The 24,706-nt window shown below is 46.2% G+C and overlaps 1 protein-coding gene across 2 annotated transcripts in view; it reads left to right on the top strand.

The window, feature by feature from the left end:
* Itga6 (integrin subunit alpha 6) overlaps window positions 1-24,706 on the top strand; it is a 66,880-nt gene that overhangs the window by 23,984 nt on the left and 18,190 nt on the right. For both annotated transcript variants that reach the window (XM_075984902.1, XM_075984903.1), the window contains exons 2-11: window positions 6,121-6,245; window positions 7,895-7,974; window positions 8,942-9,197; window positions 11,351-11,482; window positions 14,319-14,529; window positions 15,149-15,342; window positions 15,491-15,579; window positions 16,724-16,842; window positions 20,774-20,872; window positions 21,095-21,156. In XM_075984902.1, coding sequence (XP_075841017.1) covers window positions 6,121-6,245; window positions 7,895-7,974; window positions 8,942-9,197; window positions 11,351-11,482; window positions 14,319-14,529; window positions 15,149-15,342; window positions 15,491-15,579; window positions 16,724-16,842; window positions 20,774-20,872; window positions 21,095-21,156 — 1,367 coding nt within the window. The remainder of the gene's footprint in view (window positions 1-6,120; window positions 6,246-7,894; window positions 7,975-8,941; window positions 9,198-11,350; window positions 11,483-14,318; window positions 14,530-15,148; window positions 15,343-15,490; window positions 15,580-16,723; window positions 16,843-20,773; window positions 20,873-21,094; window positions 21,157-24,706) is intronic.

The raw sequence follows: 24,706 nt of genomic DNA, 5'->3' as shown, positions 1-24,706 counted from the left end.
AGGCCTGCCTGCAGAAATCTTCAGGTGTCAGTAGAAACTCAGGGAGAATGGTTAGAAGCTGTCTAACCACAGAGAGGAAAGGTTGATTACCCCTGATGCCTAGCACCTAAGTAGCAGGGATTCCAGAAAGAGGATGGAAGAGTGGACTGCGGAGTGATTCGGGCACGGTAAGGGGGCGTGTCCTGAGAGTGAGTATGTTGTCCACAATGTGAGCGAGGCTGTAAGAACTTAGGCATTGATAAAGGCTTTTATACAGATTACTGCATCCCGGAATGCCCGGGGTAAACTGGGGAGCTGAAAAGCCACCCTCAAAGGGGTGCAGATCTGGTTGTCAGCACTGCCATTGAGGTTTTCAAGAGCCGCGTTCTATGCCCTGACTCCCTCTGAGGTGAGGGCCATTAGAGACTGTGTATCCATAGTCTTGACTTGTTCTTCATGTATTGTTAGGACAGCAAGAAAGTCCAGCCAAGAGAAAAGCATGGGATCCCAGGTCAGAGTGCATCACCCCAGGCAACAGTGATGGAGAGTCCAGCATATCCTGTGGAGCACGTCTGGACCAGTGATGGGAAAACAGGAAGAGGGGTCTGAGCCAGGGCAAGGTCTTGATTTAATACAAAGCACCATCGGGAGTTTAAGAGATCAAGACTCCAATAATGGTAAATGATGTCAGGAGAAAGAAAGGCGCCGAGAAAGTGCACGGAAAACAGAAGTCGTGGTCTAAGCATGAGGCACACCGCACTGAGAAAGCAGGGGAAGAGCAAGTCTGTTTGACCTCAGTGTTAGGCACAACGTCCACTGAGGAAACTGACGTCTGATTGTGATACTGGTCCTCCGTCCGTGTGTAGTTTGGTTCAGCACTGGATGGTACTTACCTGGCTATGTGAAAAGGAGTGAATGAATTGGGGCTATAAGAGGTAACTCGGCTTTGCCTGGGTGTGAGAGACAGCAGATGGTGGGACTCGGGGCGAGAAGAGGATATTTGGGAGAAAGGGTCAGTATGCTCGTAGCCTCATTGCTCTAACTGGAGAAATTGAGATTTTAGAGGCTTATGAGATTCCCTTTCTGGCCAACATAGCCCAGAGCTGGTTGATTATTCAAGAAAGAAACATCATATTCTAAATTTAAAGAGAAGTTAAATCTAAGAAAATTAAGAGAGTTGCCCAGTTTCGGGGGCTTGGGATGAGTTTAGAATCTGCTACGACCCGAAGTTCTGTATTTTTTAATTTCTTACCATTGTTATTTATTACTTTACTATTACTTTGACATTGAATTTGAAGATGGGCATAAATGTTGATGACACAGGTCCTTGGGTAATGGCCATTGCCTGACTCTTCGGGTCTTCATTGAAACGAACCGAGAAGGCTGTGTTTTCAATTAAGCAATAATAGTGCCCTTGTTCTAATGAAGCAGAAGGTTCACATTTCCCAAGACAGAGCTGAGTAGCTAGAGGCGCAATCTTCAATCCTCAAGGAAATGAATTATTGCCAAAGACAATGAAGCAAAGCTCCAATTGTCTTTAAAGTTTAAAGAGAACCCCAGTGTTTAGAACACTTGATTGAAATAGCTGTACGAAAGTGGGCCAGCTGTTGTTGGGGGAGTTGTGAATACGAGTGGCCGTGTGGCTCACTTGGTGGGTTTTAGAATAGCTTGTTCAGACCATGGTAGTGGGTCCAGAGCCCTTTGCCTGGAACCTCCTTTGGAGACCTTGATTTATGTCGTATTCTGAGATACCACCATCCTTTTTGGCATTACCTTTCACTATGACAAAGCTTATTTCTTACTGTTAAAGATGATGCTGTGGTTTTTACGTCTTATTTTAAGCTTTTTAAAAAAATTAGCTAATTTTTATGTGTATGAGTATTTTGTCTTCCTCTGTAATATGTATGTGCCTGGTGTCTCTGTGTAATATGTGTGTGCCTGGTGTCTTTGGATGTTAGAAGAGGGCATTGGATTCCCTGGAACTGGCATTATGGATGGTTGTGAGCCACCAATGTGGGTACTGGAAACCAAACGTGGGTCCTTTGGAAAAGCAGCCAGTGTGATTAACCACTGGGCCATCTCTTTACTTGAGTCTTGTCTTTCAAAGTTTTCCAGTATGATGAAATCTTCAGGGAGTTATTTCAACACAACTTTAGAACTTTGGAGGAAGGTGTCCATGGTGGCTCAAGTCTGATCCATCCCTGGGAGGCTAAGGGAAGAAGATGGTAGAGGACAATTGTGTCTCAAAAATGTTATACACCCACCTACCTCTCCTCAGAAAAGGGGGAAAATAGTAAAACCCGGTAGAATTAGCCATCTATGGGTTCTGGGGCAAGCAGTTTGAAAAGTGACTTCCTAGTGCCAAACTAAACTCTTGCACAGTGTTTGTAGTCTTTCCTTCTTTGGACCCGACACAGGAATAGACTTCTGGCTGCTGGTCTGTCAGTTTCCACCACTTCCCTCCTCCCTACAAGGCTGACTCACTTCCCCACCCCCACCCCCAGCTTCAGCCTGTCTGAAGGCAGAGCTGTTCCTATAGGTCAGTCCTTCAGCCCTGGCCCTTGGAGTTGACTTGGTCATTGTAGTGGTGCCCAAAGAGCACTTGGTTCTCTCGTTGAACCATCAGGGCACCTTGGTGCCCAAAGCCCTTACTGGGAGAAATCGGGAGGAAGCTGGGATTATTGCAAAAGCCAGATTTTTGGCACAGGTTGAAGGGTTGATTGGAACCGGCTATCCCTCTGACACCTACAGGCACCTGGCAGCTCAAGAATCAACATGTGCTTAGCATTTAACCCACACTGTGACCTAAAAATGACTTAGATTAGCAGTAGACGGTTGTCCCCTGGTGTCATTGTTTGCATACTGTCTAGTTTTGTTCATTTATTTGTTCTTCGCGGACATAGCCTTAGCTAATGAACTGTGACCTTCTACGTTTAAAGTTGATTCCAAGAGGGATTAAGATTAGCCTCTTTTGCTAATTTCTGAACCAGGCAGGCGACTGTGAAAATGAAGCCAGTTGGGGTGATTATATTCATGAATTTTTGGGAACCATTGCATGAGATTAGCACACTGCAGCCTGGAATACAGAGCGATGCAGAGGGCGCCCTCTGCTGACGAGCGTTCCCTCCTGCAGCCTCCCATGATCATTGCAAGGTCAGCCCCTCCCTTTCCATCTCTCCCCGGGTGATAGAATGCTATGGACTCACGCGGGCAGAGCTTCGTTTCAGGTGGCATTAGCCTTCATAGACACACATCTCTTATTTTGTGGTTTCTCTTCAGATTCGTCTTTAATTCCCCCCTCTCCCCCAGCAGCTCTGTTCCTTCCTTCCTTCTTCCTTCTATGCAGTCCACTTCCTCCTCTGTCCCACGCGTCCCCTTCCAGGGATGAAGGAGAGAAGGGTTGGAGAAAGCTGGTGGCTGAAGGCAGCCTCTTCAGTGTGTTGTTATTTCTCTGTGTGTCATATGTGTATAAGCCTCATGTGTGCTGGTGCCCATGGAGGCCAGAGAGGGCTTTGAATCCCCGGAACTGGAATTGGAGACGGTTGATTTGGTGCTGGACTCTGAACTCTGGCTCTTCTGGAAGGATAGACTGTGCGCTAGTCCCTGAGCCATCTCTCCAGCCTCGCTACAGCTTTTCACATTGCAGGAAACCTTGGGGTTCCTGTCCCCTGTTGGAGCCCAGAAAGGCTCAAGAGATGGCTGTCTCCTGAGGCTTTGTAGGACCTCCTGATACCTCTCCCCTGAGCCAGTCTTCCACAGGACCTTCTCCTCCAGCTCCACTCACATCCAGACCGCACTCCCCTACAGCTTCTAGCCCAGTGGTTCTCAACCTGTGGATTGCTACCCCTTTTCCACCCTTTTTGAGTGGGGCTCCAAGGACCCTTTCACAGTGGTCGTGAATCAGATATCCTGCATATTAGGTATTTGCATTATGATTCATAACAGTAGCAACATTACAGTTATGAAGTAGCAATGAAAATAACGGAATTTAAGGGTGGGTGGGGTCGCCATAACGTGAGGAACCGTATTAAAGGGTCGCAGCGTCAGGCAGGATGAGATCCCTGGAAGCAAAGCGAGTCTGCCTGTGCTGTTCTGCCTCCCCTGTCACTTCCTGGTGGCACTCCTTCCACAGAGCAATTGTCCACTTGATGCCTCTGCCTCCATGTCCTTTTATGAGCTGCTTACGTTATGGATCAGGCGCTCCCACACCTGAGTGTGAGCGGGAGGTCATTGCTTATGTGCCCTGGATGGAGGCAGAGTTTGTTGAAGGAATCAGCCCTGAACTGAAATGAAGGAGGAGCGGGGTAAACAGGAAGCAGCCTACCTGCCACACTTAGCCTCCTTGGGTGTGTGTAAGAGGAAGTGGTTAGAGAGGAGGGAAAAACGGTCCAGGTGGGCTGAGCTGCCCTTCAGATCCTCCGCTTGGCGGTTGGTTACCTTTACCCACCAGCTGTGATTGGGCCTGGGTTCTTTCTCCCTCTGCCTGTTGGGAATCGGTCTTGACTCTGTCAGTATACGGAGCAGGTTTTATCTCAGTGTGTCCACTTTTAAACTTCTCCGGTGTTGAGCTTTGCTTCTTGGGAAGTGTTCTGAAGGATCAGTGACACGGCTGGGTGGTTTTGTCCTGACTGGCACCTAGCTGCGAAACCCAAAGGGTTCATAATTAACCCCTGCCAAGGCCTTTTTTTCCTATCGAATCCGAGAGTGCAGGCTCCTAGCTTCATCTGGGCCTGTAGCTCAGCTCATTGCTCGCTTCTCCTGCTCCCTAGCACGGGGTCCATCCCATCTGGCAAGCATGTAAGGCTGTTCACCACCAGGAGCTGGGACATTACTCAGATAGATATGACTCGCGGTGGGTCCTTACAGACCCCTGCAACTTGGCCTTCCCCATACCCCCTATTGATTGAGAAATTCTAGGAACCTGGAACAGTTGCTAAGTCTCTGCTTTCAGTTCTGTGCCTTGGTGTGTGCTGTTCCGCCTTTTCAGGTCTAGGATAGACTTGCAGGTAGGAGCTGGCAGTGCCAGCTGCCTGGGGCTATGGGAGGAAGGGCAGCCGGCTGTCCCCACGGAGGCCACCATTATTCTCCTGGGCGGAGGTGAGTCCCTTCACTCTGATTGCACCTGCAGCAGTGTATCCGCTAGCACATTGGCTCCTTTTCTGGGATCCATCCCAGCTAGGAAGAGGTGGGGGGGCGGGGGGGCGGAGGGTGTTTGTTTTGTTCCTTCTGCACCTGGCTCTGCAGGCTTCTTGGACCAAGTGTGACTTGCGCTCTCTTCACTAGGGTCTGTTGTTTGTATTGGCTTCTGTTCCCAGCCATGTTTTCCACTCCCAGTCTTGTACCCCCAACTTCCAGCCTTTACTTCTCCTTGTGGTCAGGTGTGTGTTCTTTCTCTCTATCTCTCTCGCACTGTGTGTTCCTTTGTCAAGCAGACCCCAGAGGTTGTAAACTTGATGCAGGGCCAGCCCCTCTGGGGGTGAAATAGCAGAAATGAGGATGTGAGATTGGCTTAGGAGCTGCTCCTGGGGAAATCTGGGGTGAGAAGGAAGCTGCATTTTCATCCCACATCCTGGGTGATAGGGCAGAGCTTGTATCGGGCACCTGTAAGGCGAAAGTATTGCCCTTTAAGTGACCCAGGATGTCAATCAATAAAGCTGAGGAAGAAAAATAAGGGGAGAGACAGGTTGCAGGAGTCACTGAGTTATGCTTTTGTCAGAAGTTGGATTCTGAATCTGTAGATCAGCCGCTGCAAAGCGAGGTGTAGTCAGAGATACCTCGCGGCTCAGGTTGGAAAGCAACGTGTACTTACAGATGCAAGGTGATGGCTGCTTCCCACCCAAGTTGGGAGTGTGAATTGTTCGGCTGCGGTCCGTGTTCCGTGCTTGTTCCTTGAAGAGTGTCTTTGGACACTGGAATCGCACCCAGCTACTGCTGCTGATTCTGGGAGGGACAGGCTCCCTCTCCCTTTGTGGATATGGGGTGTCATTGTGCCCCAGTTGCGAGGCCTTGCTGCCTGTGCTGCAAGAGCGTTTTTGTCCCCAACTCCTCAGCTGCATGGCAGAGGATAGCGCCCTTAGCTCTGGGTTCTGGCGGAAAGTATAGTATGTGCGAGTCTCTAAATTCTTTCTGTTTTATCTCCAGGCTGCTTGTGGGGGCCCCTCGGGCAGAAGCACTTCCACTGCAGAGGGCGAACAGAACAGGGGGTCTGTACAGCTGTGACATCACCTCTCGGGGACCTTGCACGCGGATTGAGTTTGATAATGACGGTATGTTCTCTCTCCCTTGTTCATTTGGCCAGCCTATCTGTACCGTGCTGGGACAGGAGTCACAAGAATTTATTCTTACAGAAAGGACCACTTTTAATTTTGTCAGTCTTGACTGTTTTATTTGCCCTGAAAATACTTCTCTAAACCACACTGAAGTGGGCCAGTTTGCTACGTTTGTTTAATCTGGGTTAACTACAGTGACGTGTTTATGTTGCCACCTAGTGGTATGTTGAGACGGTTGCAAAATTCAGTTCACAGCTGTGAAGAAAATTAAACGTGCCTATCATGTATTTAAGCAGTCAAAACATCACCTGCTGTTAAATTTTTAGGGGAAAGACTGTTTTGTCTATTTTTATGTATTATTAATTTGATTCATGTGTTTATTTTGTTTGTTTTAGTGATGCTAGGGCTCTAACTCAGTGCCTGTGGGTCCTAAGCGAGCTCTCTACCCCCAGATTGCATCTCTGGTCCTGAAAGGATTTAAATATGAGAAAACTCCAAAATGAGAACTGACCAGCTTGAATAATATCTTCCCTAAAGACCAAGATGCATTCATTGATGAGATAGGGTTCAGTCAAAATAATTTTCAAAAAACTTTAGGAGCGGCCAGAACCGAAAATGGATATACTTACTAATCATGTAATGTGACCGTTTCCCCACATGGGGTGTTGAAAGGGTCACATGTTCTGCCGTTGAGTCCCATACATTGTCGTTGTTCCATGGACAGGTCTTTGAAACACCAGGCTCTTACCCAGCTAAAACCAGTGACTCCGAAAGACAGGGCTATTTCCCTCTTATTTTAATATCCCGTTTTAGAAGCCTCCGCGTAGCGAGAAGATGCCATCATGGAGTCCAGGTGTGTCACCAGCTCATTTACCTGGCTTCCCGTAGATTGAACAGAGCCATTAGTGTTCCGAGAAGCTTCTGAGAAGCCAAATTTGATTATTGGCCTAAGTAGAGACGCAGGCTCATGCTTCCGTTCTCGTCTGTATCCTTTAGGAATAGCGTGCTGGTCTTCCGGTTAGGAAATATTACGTGTTAATCACAGAAAAGTTAAAAAAAAAACTTAAAAGTAGAGATATATAAATAAAGAAAAGACAAACTGTCTCTGGGAATCTTAGTATCTGGACATCCCCCCTGGCATTTTGGTTCTTGTTTAGAAAGGCAAAAATAAGGGGTTAGCATAGATTGCGGCTGATACTGCAGTGAGCGCATGGTGGTATCTCTGCGCATTTTCTCTCCCTCTTTCCTGGCTAAGAAGAGAACAGTTCGCACTGTCACAATGAATGGGGGCGGGGGGGGGGGGGGCGCGGGCAGAGAGAGCCCACTCCCTGTTCGTTTAGATGCCTTGTCTCACACTGCTGCGTCAAAGAGCGGCTGTGGGGTTGGCTCCGTCTCAGTTACACAATTTTCAAATGTCTCATTACAGAATTTTTACAAAAGATTCACGCAACTGTTTCTGTTTCCTTGAGATAAGAAATTGATCTGGAGTAACTGAATTTCCTGAGTAGCTAGGCTTGGGATCTATGCCGTTTGAAAATGGCTTCTTACTGGGTTTTTGGTTCGGTGTTGTTACCGTGTGGGTTTGGATAGTCAGTCAGTCATTCAGGCATACTAACTGTCTGCATAACCCATGTCACTTCCCGCAGCTGATCCCATGTCAGAAAGCAAGGAAGATCAGTGGATGGGAGTCACCGTCCAGAGTCAGGGTCCAGGAGGCAAAGTGGTGGTGAGTGTGGGAAAGGGCGTCCTTCTCTGTGCCGGTTACGGGGCACCCTCTTGGATGCTGGTTACGGGGCGCCCTCCTCGGTGCTGGTTACAGAGTGCCCTCCTCAGTGCCGGTTACGGGGAGCCCTCCTCGGTGCCGGTTACCGGGCACCCTCCTCAGTGTCGGTTATGGGCTTAGAGCAGTGGACAAAACACAGAACCCCTGCCTTGGTTTACCTCTGAGAACAAGCCAAACCTTCACTTCTCCTGTGAGGGCTGCTAGACTGTGAGTTGGTCCAGCAACCCGTATGTCTTTAAAACTTCCAGAGCCAAAGAACTTAATAAACATGTTTTGAATATCCCTGAGACTAGCTGCTCCTCAGACAAAAAGCCAAGTGGACTGTTTTTGCTCTGGGAACTTTTTGGTTTTTATAGACAAAGGTATTGCTAACCATAAGAATGATTATAGACAGTAACATCAATTTTATTCCCATTCACCCCTACCCTCCAGATAGGAGGCGGCTTGTTGGGTAGACTGGCCTGGAAGCGCTTTTGATCGGAATATGGTCATCTTGCCTCTCTTTCCCAGACTAGTTGCTATAACAGAGTTTATACAGAAACTTAGAAAAAACCGAAAATCTTGATGAACACTGATTCTTACACAGGGGCAGTAAGTGAAATGGACTTGGACGTACTGTCTCCAGACACCAGACTGGGTTACGTGGGAGGTAGCATGAAGATCCTATAGAAAACGGAGATTATTGTCTCTGCCTTTAATCCCAGCACTTGGGAGGCAGAGGCAGGTGGATCTCTGTGAGTTTGAGCCTGGTCTACAAGAGCTAGTTCCAGGACAGGCTCCAAAGCTACAGAGAAACCCTGTCTTGAAAACAAACAAACAAACAAAAAAGAACCAACCTCTTTATTATCGCTATATTGCTCGGCGCCCCAATTTTGCGAAGGTTTAAACAGCAAGGCTTTGCCGTTTGCAGACATGCGCGCATCGCTATGAAAAGAGACAGCACGTGAACACCAAGCAGGAGTCCAGGGACATCTTCGGGAGGTGCTACGTCCTGAGTCAGAATCTCAAGATCGAGGATGACATGGATGGGGGAGACTGGAGTTTCTGTGATGGCCGACTGAGAGGCCATGAAAAATTCGGCTCCTGTCAGCAAGGGGTAGCCGCTACTTTCACTAAAGACTTCCATTACATTGTGTTTGGAGCCCCGGGTACTTACAACTGGAAAGGTATGGCATCTGTATTTACAGAAACATAGTAAAATGTCAGATAAATTCCTATAATAAGCCCCGTGATTTAGTACATTTTAAGTGGGCTATAAGGTGTTTATGAAAGTGGGTGGGATATTAAAATCTCCACTGTGAATTTAACAGTAATGCAAATGTTTTAGGGTTGAGTTTTTTGCTAAGAATATAGTAATTAATATTTTTTTCTGTTTTATGTTTGTTACTTGAGAAACTATTCGTTTTAAGCCAGTGATGTGAACACTGAGTTGGTGTAAACGGTATATACAAAGAACTGTGTTAGCATGGACACCCCATTGTGTAGTATCTTAGGCCATGTTCTGCTAATAGCATAGTAAGCTCAAAGAACAGATGACTGGCAGATTGGGGTTTTTGAGACAAAAATTAGAGGCAATTTGAGGTAAGGTTGGTTGGCAGTATTATAGTGAGAAAAGGAGACAGAGAAAGAAGAGGGAAAATGACCCACGTTTCGTGATCAGATGAGTCTGGTCAATTCCTTTAATAAACCTAAGTTTCTCTGAAAAATTAATGAGTTATATGGCAAACTGCTCTATCACAGGGTAACCTAGCTCTAATCCACGATGGAGAATCCATGATCATTTGGAAATAAAACTTTTTTGAGAAATAAAAATAAATTATATTTCCATAAGTCAGGGAAAGATGACTACATGGAAGGTTGAGGCATGAAAACCAAAATTTCAAGGCTAGCCTTGACACTTGATGAAGGGCCTGTCTCAGGAGAAAGCATGGAGGTGGAGGTGGGGTAGGAGCTGAGGATGGCCCTGGGCTTAGGAGCACATACAGGCCCATGTCTTGCAGAGAACTTTCTTAGCACTCACACTGGGTAGCTTTGGGGATCCAGTGCCCTCTTCTGGACTCTTGCTGGCACCTTCAGTTGTGTGAGCATGCATGCCTGCACCATGCGCGAGAGCATGCTTGCATGTGTGTGTGTGTGAAAAGAATTCTTTTAAAACATTAATTTTGAAAAGAGCAGGGATGTAGGCCAGTGTATAGCATTTGCATAGTGTGTGTGAGGTGCCAGGCTCAATCCCTTTCCAGTGTCTCTCACGCACACAAATTCAGCTGTTACTGAAAATGGTTCTTGAGAGCCTTCTGTGTGGCCGTCCTTGTGACACCCGAAGTTATTTCGTTTGTCTCCACTCTGACTCTGGCAGAGTCTTTCCTAGAACCAAACACATCAGGCTATTTCGACCTCACTGAAAGAACATTTTGTATTTAGAAAGAGTTTTATTCTTAGCAGCACTGACTTGAAATGACTTGTTTTGTTGTTTTGTTTTTTGTTGTTTGTTTTCTCCCCAACACAGGGAGAACAGTTACAGCCCTGGCTGTCCTGCAACTTGCTCTGTAGACCAGGCTGGCCTCATGGAGATCCGCCTGCCTCTGCCTCCTGAGTGCTGGAATTCAAGGCAAGCACCACCATCGCCCAGTGAAACATCACTTTTCTTTTTAGTTTTTCAAGACAGGGTTTCTCTGTGTAACAGTCATGACCGCCCTGGAACTAGCTCTTGTAAACCAGGCTGGCCTCGAACACACAGAGATCCACCTGCCTCTGCCTTCCAAGTGCTGGGATTAAAGGTGTGTGTCACCATCGCCCGGCGAAATGTCACTTTTGAAAAGTTATATTGTTATTTGGGTTTTAACAGGACAGAAATATTTTTAGGAGGTATAGAATTTTCGAAAGATGAAATTTTGGTTAAAGCAATTAGAAGAGCAGATGGTTATATTAATTTCACTGTACATTACAGGAAAGGAAACCTGATAGGATCAAAGGAAACAAAATAATCATTTATTTCAAGTTCATGTCATTCAAATTTAGGTTTCTGCAGATTTTTGTTGACTAAGCAAACATTCCATTTTCCATCTAGTTTCCTGGTGTTTTAAAGATAGTTCATAAAATGTGTGGGTCATTTTTAGGATTCCTAGAGCAAATCTCTTTCATTTAAGAACTTGCATGCCCGTGTTGAGCGATCTCAACATCACTTCTTCCATGTCTGTCTCATCTAGACTTCTGTTGTCCTGGTAACACGAGGGGTATTTATTAGGTGCCATCTATTTTATTTTGTTTCATCTTCATTTTTTTTTTGTTATTGTTGTTGTTTTCCATTTCATTCCTTTAGGGATTGTTCGTGTAGAGCAAAAGAATAACACTTTTTTTGACATGAACATCTTTGAAGACGGGCCCTATGAAGTTGGCGGAGAGACTGACCATGATGAAAGTCTCGTGCCTGTTCCTGCTAACAGTTACCTAGGTAGGAGCCAGCAGAGGCCCCGTACCTGCCCTCTCAGACCCTGCACTGCGCGACTCTCCCTCCGAGGGCTCCCAGGCTGAGAGCAGGCCAGGTGGGAGCCAGGGGCCTCAGCGCATGCTTCAGCTGGACAGTCTGGTGAAGTGACAGCAGACTGCCTGCCGTCTGGCCCCTCTGACCTGAGCTTCCGCAAAGCCAGGGAGAACCTGCCGTCACCTGGAAATTATCCCTTTTGCAAAGGCGCTGTCTCCTGAGCTGGTGGCAGCCATTGGAGCCTGCAGCAGGCCCTTCATGAAGCCCTGAGGAAATGCCTGGGTGTTCATTGTTGGCTAAGTGGTCCTTCCTCTCCCTTCAGGGCTTCTTTTAGCCGCCCACTTAAGAGTTCCACTTGCAAAGTTACTTTTAAGTGGCAGGTCAGGACTTCCAGGTCCTCCCTTGGCGACTGCCACTCTCTAAGGCCTGGCCCTGCGACTGCACTGGGGCTCCATGTCAGAGGGCCCAGTGGGTGGCACAGGGCTCCCCAGAGGAGGCCAACCAGGACTGCTAACACGCCTTGGAGGACACCCGGATTGGATCTAAGTGCCGGTTCCTTAACTCCCAAGGCTTGTTTGCATTACTAATGGTGTCCTAAATTATTCCTGCACATTATGGTAATTACACAAAGGCTTTTTAAAAGCTTTAATTCTTGGTGTGAGTTGACATAAAGAATAATTACTGTACATTTCTTGGAAAAATGTAAAAAATCTTCTAAACCTACATAGTAACCTATTTTTAAAAATGATGTGGGGGCAAAACACGCGTGTACTAGAGAGTTATTACTGGAACAATGGAAGGTTAAATAAAAAGGAAAAAAGCAGATATGGATAAATAAATAATTCTAAATAGTATGCTAGAGTAAACTATACATGTAAGTTATTCTAATTGTGTAAATACACATGAACAGTACTGTTTATTAAGAAAAAGCAACCCTTTCCAATTCATGCACCATGCCCACCCCCTGTACAAACTTGATAAGGCAGCATGGAACAGAACATTTAGAGCAGCTACTTATTAAACACCTGTTGTGTGTGAGTCAGGTACTATGTTCAGTGTACTGGTAAAGGTTGTCACTCCTCCCTGTGTTTACCGAAGGAGCTTAATTTGCTAGTTCAAGGTCACACCGTTAATAATTCCCCAACCAAGAGAGAAATATTCATGGAAGTGATAGGGTCTGGACAGCGGCTGGGTGCATGCGGTTTGTTAGTGGCCTTGCAGGACAAGGAAGGATTTCCATGCAAGGAAAACAGCAACAAACCAATATTTTCCTTGGATATATATTAACCAGCAGCTTCTGTTTCTCATGTGTGCTATTTAGGGATTATTTTATGATGGGATATGTTTCATTGCTCTGGCGAATACACCAATAGTTTGGCCTTTAGATGTCCTTGGGGTCTATAAACACAAGCACTGGTAGAGCACAGGGAGCTGGGAAGGGTTTTGTTTTTTTCCTCAAACAGCTTTACCTCTTTCAGAATGGGTTTCCTTAAAAGTAGATGTCTGAGAAAGAAGTCAAATGTGTGTTGTTAGTTTTTGCTGATCAGTGCTGTGAGGGTCTCATTTGAGAAGATCAGTGGGCATGGAGTCTAAAACGATATGCCTATGAAAGCCAGCGAGGGGCGCAGCCCTGCCTCTTACTAAGTGTAATCGTTTTTCTCCCATCTCTCCTGTCCCGTGCATGCGTACAGGCCTGCTGTTTTTGACCAGCATTTCCTATACAGATCCCGATCAGTTTGTTTATAAAACACGGCCTCCCAGGGAGCGGCCTGACACATCCCCTGATGTGAGGATGAATAGCTACCTAGGTTTGTGACCTCTGAGATGACAAATAAATTGCCTTGGTCATGGTCATTTAAAAAATTTTTTTTTGATTCATACAGAGCATAAATCTTCCTATTTTCTATTTCATTTCAAATGAAACACATACAAAAAGCATGCCGTGGTCGAGCTCAGGTGCCAGGCGGTTTTCACCACTGGGCTCACTTATATTGTCTTGCTCTAAACTTGGGGGCTCATCATATTTTCAATTCACCTCACGATTTGAGAACTGCAACAGTAGTGGTGACGCTTTTTTTTTTTTTAATAAAACCCAATAAAAGGGGTGAGAAAGACTGGCTCATTTGAGGAGTTTTGGCAATGGGTAATTCTGTTTGCTTTTCTAGCAAATCCCAGTGTTTATAACCCGAAGGGCTGCTTCATGCGTGACAATTGGACATTCCAATGTTGCCTACCCTTTGAACAGTATATAACTAATCCAAGTGATACCTGACTCACCTCTATTGTTGAAGTGAGATTCTCAAATAACAGTGAATCACCATGCATGGATTTTTTTTTTTTTGCATGTTTGTGTCTGAGAACTGAGTTGATCCAGAATAATTCGATGCTCCCCAGGGTGTGGTAGCAATATTGGCATTTGTTCTTACCTGATTGCCAATAGACTGGTAAGAGTAGGTGCTCTTCATGTAAACTGTGGTCAGCGCAGACCCCTGTAACTTGCACTCAGTAACAAGCGTCTATGGCATTCCCAGGAGACTTTGGGGTCTAGCTCGCTCTCCCTTGGCCATAGTTTGAATGCTTCTCCATAGTTCAAGCTATCCAAATACTAAATAGCATAAATTGTTCTTTAAAAGTCTTGATATCCATAGAAAGCGGTAAAATAGCTGTGACTTTGTCCTTCTGTCTTTCCGCTAGCACTCTGACTCCTGTGGCAAATGTGCAAGTAGACAGGAAGGCAGGAGGAGAGGTGGGTGGGTCGTCCCCCCAGTACAGGATCGATGTGCGAGACTATGTTTTGTTTTCCTAGGATTTTCATTGGACTCAGGGAAGGGTATTGTGTCTAAAGATGACATCACTTTTGTGTCTGGTGCTCCACGAGCCAATCACAGCGGGGCTGTAGTCTTGCTCAAAAGAGACATGAAGTCCGCACATCTTCTCCCCGAGTATATATTCGACGGAGAAGGCCTGGCTTCTTCGTTTGGCTATGACGTGGCGGTGGTGGACCTCAACGCAGATGGGTAAGCGAGTCTTTGGTTATCATATGCGGCTGATGTTGCTGTTGACCGGCTTCTGTAGGTCTAGAGAAGTTTACTGTCCGGTGTTGTCTTCCTCACAGCTGACATTTATTATCCTCCCAGTGACACAGGATTACCTCGTAAATGTTATGTTTTTTCCTCGTGTTTGGGGATCACTGTTTCTTGGGAATTTAAATTTGAAAAACAAAAACATTCAGAAAATGGCATTAGCTACATGACAGTTCTGTTGGTGTCTTGAGGGTGGGGGCTATTGGAGCCTCCAGAATGTCTTATGAAAAGTAGGAAGCGGTGACCGCATCAGTGCATAGAGGACTCAGACCTCTTGGGGCCAGCCGGAAATAGTGCCGGAATAGCAGACCCTTGCTGGCGGTCCTCCTGGGCTTTGGCTCTGACTCTAGAAACTGCCTTTGAATTGCTACCTTCACTATTTTCCTTGGCTTATAGGGATCTTCTGTTAAGTATTTTAATTGACGAGATGCAAATTCTTGATTTGAGGCCCCTTGTGTTGTGCTTGTATTGAGCCCCGACTGGTGGTCATTTCCCTCAGCCTGCTGGCATTTTCGGCAGAGGTTCCCACCTCTTTCCTTCATTGTGTTTTTAGGTGGCAAGATATAGTTATCGGAGCGCCCCAGTATTTTGACAGGGATGGTGAAGTTGGGGGTGCAGTATATGTCTACATTAACCAGCAAGGCAGATGGAATAATGTGAAGCCAGTTCGTCTTAATGGGACCAAAGATTCTATGTTTGGAATTTCAGTAAAAAATATCGGAGACATTAATCAAGATGGCTATCCAGGTGAGTAGGAGCTTGTGATTGCGATGTGGTTGTTACTATCATAGATCGGTTGGTAGGGATAGACTAATGAGTGTTTGTGGCATCTTTGAGACACTGGAGTTTTTAAATGATGGTTTTTTGTTTTGTTTTTTAAATGTGATATCAACAGATATTGCTGTTGGAGCTCCCTATGATGATCTGGGGAAGGTTTTTATCTATCATGGATCCCCAACTGGCATAAATACCAAGCCAACACAGGTAACCAGATCCCTCGCTACAATACTGTCAGCTTTTTGCCTAGTAGCGTGCTATGTAGGTTTAAGTATGCTTTCATGCGTATTTCAGTTCCAAGTATACAATAGTATGAACTTTTAATAATTTAATTATTTTTATTTTATGTGCATTTGTGTTTTGCCTGCATGTATGTCTGTGTGTGGTTCCAGGGCACCAGATCCCCTGGAACGGGGGCTTCAGACAGCTGTGAGCCACCATGTGAGTGCTGGGAATTGAACCTGAGTCCTCTTAACCTCTGAGCCATCTCTCCAGCCCTGTCCAATAGTATGAATTTTAAAACATTTACTTTTAATTATGTGTGTTTGTAAAATGTGTGTGTGTGCATGCACATGCACAGGTGACCAATAATGCTTCAGGAAGTTAAAGGTGTCAGATCCCCTGGAACTAGAGTTACAGGAGACGTTTGATATGGGTGTTGGGAATGGTACTAGGGTCCTCTGGGAGAGCGGTCCATGCTCTTAGCCACTGAACCATCTCTCAAGCCCAGTGAATTGCAGAGTATCACTGGAAGATGGCTTTGACACACTCACACAGATGCAGGGGCCTGCTTGTTTCAACTGTAAAATGTCTTAAATCCTAAGCTGGGAAATCCGCATAAACCAGAGCGAAGTCAACTTCTCAGCTGGGAGCGGGAGGGGGTAGCCTGTGCTCCGCTTCCCTCAGCCGCGCGCTTACTGGAATTAGAACTGGGCGAACAAAGTAGAAGATCATAATTACCCGGATAATTGGGACCCCAAAAGTTCTGACTGGTTTTGAAAATAAGACTTTGGGAGGGGCAGTTAGATTGGTTTTAAACTACACTGATTAATTTAATAAACAAAATAGGCTTTTATCCTTTGGAATACTGTGTGAATCAGATGGCTTTTATGAATTGTGTGAAGTAATAGATACTATACATTTATACTATAATATAATTTTTATAAGAACTGAAATTTTGACTCAGAATAAACTTTTCTTTGTTTTATTTTCTTTTCCTCTGCTTGGGCTCTCACTCACCGTTTTGTCCATGCTGGGGAAGTGCTCTCCACTGAGCTTCATTCCTAACCCAAAGTGCAGGTGGCCAGCTCACTTAGTGGCCCCGTGTTTACGCTAATGCCCTGTGTTTCAGGTTCTTGAGGGCACCACACCTTACTTTGGCTATTCGATCGCCGGAAACATGGACCTGGATAGGAATTCCTACCCTGATGTTGCTGTCGGTTCCCTCTCAGACTCAGTAACGATATTCAGGTGTGTTGCTATCTTTGACTCCTGTTGAGCAAGCTCCAAAATGATCTTACACTATGTTGTGACTTCTTGAGGCGAAGGATTATATGAATTTTGAAGACTTTTCTTTTGATGGGTTATATGATAAAAATTGTGTAATCTTGCTAATGTTGAACTAATTTGGAGTAAAAATGTGTCAGAATTAATGGAAGGTTTTGTCTCTTTTAAGCCTTTGTGAGAGACTTGGGGAGATGACTGAGGGCTTCATGGCACTCGCCCAGCAGAACCAGCCATGTGTGGTGATCCTCCTGGAATCCCAGCCCAGGAAGGAATCCCGGAGCCAGCTAGCTAGTGAGACTACCTGTCGGTAGCTCTGGGTTTAGTCAAAGACCCTGCCTCCGTGAATGAGGTGGACGAGAGATCAGGGACTCTCGGGAGTCACTCAGAGTCAGCCGTGGTCCTCCTCACGCACGAACACCAGCACACACACACACACACACACACGCACACACACGTCATCCGCGCGCGCACACACATAAAAAGAAGCAAAATAGTATTTTTAAAAACAACCTTCGTTCAGATGAAAAAGCAAAACACTTAAAGAAGAAAACCTCTTGTTATTTACCATATTTTCCCCCTTTTGTTTCAGTTGGTTTTACCTTCCACTCTTTAGCTCCGAAAGATGGATTTTTATCTCTGTCCCATGTTCATACTATAAATTCTTCCTAATACACAGAGCGTTTGTAACCTGCTTTGGTCCGTGTGTGGTCTCAGGAGGCTTGTGCCTGCCACTCAGTACTTAGCTGCAGATAAAAGGGTTGGAGTTTTATCTAACCAGCTACCCTGTTGTCGGTGGTTTTAAGTGTGTCTGTCCCTCCAACCCATGGTACAAAAAGCAGTGGTAAGCACTGGCACTCAGAAGTCCTTCTGAGACTTCGTCCGAGGTGCTTTGATTATAGGAGTATGCCACCACACCTGTTTGGGTTTTGTCTTGAGTTTTTTTTTCTTCTGTCTTTTAAATTATTTGGCTTTAGAGTAATTTTTATTTCTTAAAATGGCCCATAAGGTGTAGTGAAACTGTATGCTTGGTCCTGCCATTGCCCTAGACCTTCAGAAGAGAGGCAGGTGTAGAGACGGCCTCTGTATCTGACCTTCAGAAGAGAGGCCGGTGTAGAGATGGCCTCTATTTCTGACCTTCAGAAGAGAGGCAGGTGTAGAGATGGCTTCTGTATCTGACCTTCAGTTGTCCTCCAGAGCCTGTGGGAAGGAAACCCCTCGCAGGAGACTCTCACTGTTGTGACCCGTGCTCACAGGTGCTGCCCAGGCTGGTCTTGAACTCCTCCACTCAAACAGTCTTCTGCCCTGGGCCTCCCAGGCCCTCTGAGTAGAGGTGCTCGCCATTTACCTGGCTCCCAGGACACTGGGCTAGATCTCTGAAAGCTGTCTCACGCAGAAGTTAGTTACAGGAAGATAGCGATGTAAGCGGAGAAGAGTGCCTGCGATGAGCTGTTGATGTGGCCGAAGGAAGAAACTTATATCAGGTTAAGTTTACCAGGTACTTGGTAGTTGAGCATGTGGCAGAGCTCAGGGACTGGTGTCGCGTTAGTGCTGGTTCTTGCTCTTGGCTGCATGACTGTCCCTTGCCTTCTGAGCCACCGCAGGGGGCCGCTGTGAGGCACAGTTACCCTCCCAGGTGGCAGTCAGAGAGGTTTCTACAAACACCGCCTTTGTATATGTTTCAACTCCTTGGTGGTGAAAGTGGTTGGCCATCTGTAAAGGCTACAAACTTTCCATCAAAAGGGAGTTGGGGTTCTAGTTTGAGACACAGCTCTCGAGTATCAAGAAAGCTTGACTGCCCCTACTAAAATATCCGAAATTTTGTCTTTTAAATAAGTGAGTGCTATTTTAATGCCATGGCTTTTCTGTTTTAAGTATGTCTTTAGATTTCACAATTTTGGTAAGAAGAAAACCAACTCAGCATTGTTTTACAGATGAGGAAAGTGAGGCCAATTGTGCTGTTAAGGCTAGGTCCCAAGTCCTAGGTTTCCCCCTGAGTCATGACAGACCTTCAGAGTAGCTAGTAAAAGACCAATTTAACCATGAGCAGATAAGCCAGTAAGTACTGCCTTGTGCGCGGAAAGACATTTTCCATCCTGCTCAATACTGTGTCTCTGTATGTGTTTTCTGCCGAAAAATGGAAATTCAAGCAGACACACAGCCAAGGGTGTTCAAATGTTTTGAAATGTATGTATTAACAGATTAATACTACAATATGTAAAGCCCCATATGGCAACTTATTTTAAAATGCATAAGTAAGTACAATAAGTGAAAAGATACAAATTTTTAACTTTGGGGGTATGTTGTCAAAACTCAAGTTAAAAATGTGTCTACTTAGTGTCCTAGAAATCCACAGCTGTCTAAATATACCTTAGAAACAGGATGATAAAAAAGTGGGGGATGTGGGGATATTTGCCCTGATACTGGTGCCCGCCTTCCCCATGGAGGGGCTTGTATTCTCGCCAACAACTAGTGGATTGGTTCCAGAAGGCTGAGGTCTGGAAGACAGTTTCCTATTAAAAGCAAGTTCTTCAAGATGCCAGTGTTTACCATAAGCTCCCCAAAGTACTGCCTGAATCCTCCTGGTCATGAAACTCTATACCCACTCTCCGTTCTGAAGGGGAGCAGCAGGGGTGAGAGGTGAGCCAGAATGCCCCACCGTGCCTCCCCACCCCCAGCCCCTCCCCCAGCGCATAGCCACCATATACTGGTGTTCTTGTGGCTGTGACAGGCTCGGGCCAAAGGCTTCTGGTGTCTTCTTTGTCTGCCCCAGAACCAGGGAACACATCAGGGAAGAAAAAATGTTTTCATGTAATGAGCAGAGCCAAAGGGTAGGACTTAGAATTTTTTACTTTTTTTTTTTGCTTGCTTTCTTTCTTTCTTTCTTTCTTTCTTTCTTTCTTTCTTTCTTTACTTACTTATTTATTTATTTTTGTGGGCTTGGAGCACAGCAGCTGGGGAATGGTTAAGGATTCAAGTTTACAGAGACACTGTAGGGGAAAAAAGCCTTACTTTTATTAAAGACATGTATAGAGCAGAGCAGACTTGAGCTTACAGCAACCTCCCTGCCTCTGCTTCCTGAACGCAGTGATATGAAGGCACACGTTCGTAGACTCTGAAGCTCTGCTGCTGGGGATTTATTATAAGTAAGCTCGGCTGCCAACATCATGGCTGCTGGTGATGACTGAGTGTACGGAGGCCATAGCATTGTCACAGTTCAGCAACACTACAGGTGGAGGGTAATGAATCATATTTCTGTGATAGCAGGAGGAGCCTTCCCTAATGTTCAGGAATGAGACATACCTCCCCAGAGAACAGTCGACATAAAAAGCTACTGTTTAGTGGAAACTGTATTTTTATGTTTGACAGTAGATACTTGTAACAGAAACATAAAGGGATAACATGTCTGAAAAGAACATACAAGATTACTTGGCTATGAGTATTTTATAATGGAGAAAGTATTTGCTTGAAGATATTGCATGCAGTAAGTCTTTTTTTTTTTTTTTTTTTTTTTTTTTTTTTTGAGGCAGGGTTTTTCTGTGTAGCCCTGGCTGTCCTGGAGCTTTGTAGACCAGGCTGTCCTTGAACTCACAGAGATCAGCCTGCCTCTGCCTTCCGGAGTGCTGGAATTAAAGGTGTGTGCCATCACTGCCCGGCAAGTCTGTTGGTTTTTAATATAGTACAATTTTAAATATTGTTTAATTTAAGTGGCGTTAAGTTGCTACCCATTAGTTGTGTGCTTTGTTTGCACAGTGGAGGAAGAAGTTGTAGCTACACACATTCATTTTCCCATGTTTAAAAGGCTGCTTTGGACTCCTGCAAAAGCTGCCTACTGTGTGCATGACCTCAATGCTCAAGATAGCAAAAGGCTTAGGTTCTCCATTCCTTTTGTCCTCAGATCCCGGCCAGTGATTAACATTCTGAAGACTGTCACAGTGACCCCTAACAGAATTGACCTGCGCCAGAAGTCCCTGTGTGGGTCACCTAGCGGGATATGGTGAGTTGGCTTTGTGATTCTGGGGGCAGTCTCGGTTCTCAGCTTTGTGATGACCCACTTGACCTGATGGGCCACAGGGAAGGCTAAGGGTGGGCTGGACAAAGGGACCCTGTTATTTACTCATCAGCGGGCAGTGGGGATCTTAGAGGGCTGGGGGACAGGGTGGGAGTTTTCCCCCACGACAATGCATCTTTTAAGAAATTTGTGTTTGATTTTATGCAGCCTCAAGGTTAAAGCCTGTTTCGAATATACTGCGAAACCCTCTGGTTATAATCCTTCAATATGTAAGTACCTCATACTTTTAAAAAAAAACAAAGCTTTCTCTCTGCCAGGTTGAAAGTTTTGCATAAATAACAGGAAAACAAAACCGCAGTGTGGCCAAAGTGAGCTCGTAAATTCTTGTCTAGAGGACGAAGTTTATCCATGTTCTCCCCTTTAATCAGGAGGGCACACTTGGCTCCACTGGGATTTTCCAGAGCAGATGGTTTGGGACAGGAAGACTTGGAAAAGCACTTATCTCCTGTCACAATGGCTTCTTCCCGTTCCGTCTTTGAAAAGCACTGTGGAAAATTGCTTGTGCAGTTCTGAGGTGGTGGGTGGCGGTTGTGGAGAGACAACGCTGGGAGCCAGTGCACAGCTGCAGCTGGCACGCTCTCTGACTCGCTGGCCAGGTTAACTAGCCTCACTACCCCCCACCACCACACACACACAGAGGCTCTGGCTCCATCCCCCAAGCCGTGCTCCCAGGTACAGGACCCTGAGCCCCTGAAGGCTCACCCAGAGGGCAGACACCTAGCTGCTGCTCCTGCCTTCAGCACAGCTCTGGTTGACCTGCAGCAAAGGACAGGTCCTTGCCCTTTAAGTTTACTGTTCCTGTCTGTTCAAACAATGCCTCTAAGTCATTGTCTAGGGTTGTGACTCTGATTGATGACAAAACCAGATGGAAGGCACTTTGCCTTTTAAATTGTTCTACTTCCTTTCTCTGGTACCCAAAGCAGGATTTCCGTGGTGTGTGTGTGTGTGTGTGTGTGTGTGTGTGTGTGTGTGTGTGTGTGTGTGTTTGTGTGTGTATGTACATACTTGTCAAAATGAGTATGTGCACATGTGTATAAGTCTCTATGTGTGTGGTGCCCAGAAGTCAGCTGCAGGTGTTCTCCTTGGTTGCCCACTGTCCTTGAGGGAGGTCTCTTGTTGAAAATGAAGCTCGTTGCTTTGGCAAAGCCTGCTGGTCGGTGAGCCCCAGGGCTAGGGTTATTAGCACAGGCTGCCTGCTTCTTGGCTTTTCATGTGGATTGTTGGGATCCAAACCCTTGCCCTCAAGATTGTACAGCTAATGCTTTATGGACCAACTGAGCCATCTCTTCATGTCTCCACCTCTGGGACGGCAGGCGCATCCCCACACCTGGCTTGGCTTTTCATATCAATAGTCTAGAGGTTGAGCTGGTCCCCATTCTCATGTGTGCACAGCACTTTACAAACTGAGCCATTTACCCAACCCCTTGTTGCATGCCTTTTATTTGTTGTTGTTTGTTTCTGTTTTTGTTTTTTGGGGTTTTTTTTGAAATATGTTTTCTCTGTGTAACCCTGCCTAGCTGGCAACCTGGGTGGCCTCGAACTCACAGAGCTCCACCTGCCTCTGCCTTCTGTAGACCTGGGATTGAAGGCGTGCGCCCAAACCACAGCTGTTGCACGGTTTCTAATGAAAAGAAAGCGCACACTGTCCTCACTGGGACGCCAGGCCTTTTATCTGTATTTGTAATGACTTCGAGAAATGAGAGTAGACTGGATTCTTGAGCCTGGAGAAGAAATGTGAAGACGTTTTGTCTCTGAACTGTTTAAGGTAGATGTCAGGTGTCACTGGCTTGCTCCTTCCACCCGCTGCCTGAGTCGAGAGAATGCACCATGCATCTCCTTTGTAGTAAGTGCCTCCTCCGTTACCCAAGTGTTTCTTGATGGCCTCTGATGCGGGGATCTCCTCACCTGGAAGAACTCTTTCATTGTTCATTCCTCTGCAGTACCCGGAACTTTAAAATGAAATAAAATGATTTCCACAAACTTGCCGAAGTTAATACATTTAGACTCTCTCCCAGTATCCCACAAGTGAGCTGGCTGTGGGGCCAGGCTGTTTTAACCCAGCAGTCCTCACTTGCAGTGTTACGTACACACGGGTATTTATAAGTGGGCCTTAATGAGTCTTCTTGGCTTGCCCCTCCGAAGGCCAGCAGAGGTGACCTGCGAGGATTTTAAGATGATGTGAGTTGTCTGAAGGGCTACAGGAGGTTAGCGTGGGTTTGGTAGATAAACGGTTTTAATGTACCCACACCCTCCTGTGCTTCTGCCGTGAGGGGCACTCAGCACGGCAGCCTCCCTCCGCTCCACTGTGAAGCTAGCAGGTCACTGATAAATGGAAGATGTCAAAGCTGCAGAAGGCCAGCAGAGAGCATTCCATTTGGCAGCGATGGCATTTAGAATATTTTAGATGGACAGAGAAATTGCTATCGAAACTGTCAGTGCTCCTAAGTTCTAGTCTCGTGTCTCTGAATAACGACCATTTCCATGTAAAAGTTACATCACACCGTGTACATGTGCACACGCATCGCGCCGTGTCTCCAGCAGCATGGAGCTGGTTACCCGTTCCATTCATCCTTCCTGCAGGATGTATGTCTCTCAAGTGTTGTGGTAGTTGCTAGGGATACAGTGGTGAAGGAGGGTGATGCAGTCTTTGTCCTTAGTTCCTCTCTACCCTGTGGAAGACAGGCAGTGCCAGTGCAGTGGCCTCCAAGCGGCTCAGGAGGAGCTAGGACAGGGAGTCTGGATGAAGTGATGTCTGGGTCAGGCTCTGAAGAGGGAATAAGAGGGTCAGAGCTGGGGAAGAGAGAGGAGAGCAAGAACAGAACCAGTGCTGAGGGTGAGGGGCAGTGAGACTTGTCTTTGAAGCCATTGTATAAAGCAGTCAGCTCTTGTGTTTTACTTAGGTAGAGTCTTAGGGCTGTGGATACCTCTGTCCCTTGCTGTATGGTTCTAAACCTCCTTCATTTACAAAGAGAACATGGAACAAACATTCTCATGGCTAGGGGTGTAGGTAGCTCAGTTAGTACAGTGCTTGCCGAGTATGCACAGAGTCCTGGTCCAGTCCCAGCGCTGTGTCATCATAAAGTGCTGGTCCGATGATAGCACCGTATAGAACCAGGTCTGGTGGTGCATGCGTGTAATCTTAGCACGCGGGGAGTGGAGGCAGGCGGATTCATCCGGGTCATCTCTACTTCATAGCCAGTTCCCATCAACCCGGGCTACATGTAATCTGTCTCAAACAAGCCACAAACTCTCTAAAAGAGTTCTTTCACCCTCGCTTGAACAGTGAAGTGTGAGGTGCTCGTTTTCTAGAGCGGGGGTTTTTCCCCTGTAGGCTGTTTTCTGACCCTCTGTACATGCCCCTGTGTTTGCTTTCCTCTGATGATCTCTGAGTGTGCTTAATGAACGTCAGTAATTTAAGAATTGGCCCATGAAAAGCATAGTTAGCAGCCTCATCCAGTGACCCAATGAGGAATGCATTCCGGAGTCCAGAAGTGAGCTTCTGATGGTCCAGGTCTTGGCCGGCCTCCAAGCCGCATTAGCAGAGATAGTCCAGGCTGGAAACTTACGTATAAAAGCTGTTAGTTAGGCTGGCAAACCGGCTACGGAGAGGAATGTCAGTCAAATTTATCTATCTTCTATCTGTCTATCTGTCTGCCCATCCATCCTTCCATCCGTCTGTCCATCCATCCACCTGGTGTTTCTGACAGACTCACACTGTAGTGGAAGCTAGCCTTGAATTCATGTCAGCCCTTCTTCCCT

This window comes from Microtus pennsylvanicus, chromosome 9, assembly GCF_037038515.1.
Source record: "Microtus pennsylvanicus isolate mMicPen1 chromosome 9, mMicPen1.hap1, whole genome shotgun sequence".
Classification (NCBI taxonomy): domain Eukaryota; kingdom Metazoa; phylum Chordata; class Mammalia; order Rodentia; family Cricetidae; genus Microtus; species Microtus pennsylvanicus.
The sequence above is the reverse complement of the archived record's forward strand: the minus strand, read 5'-3'. Positions and strand labels throughout refer to the sequence as shown.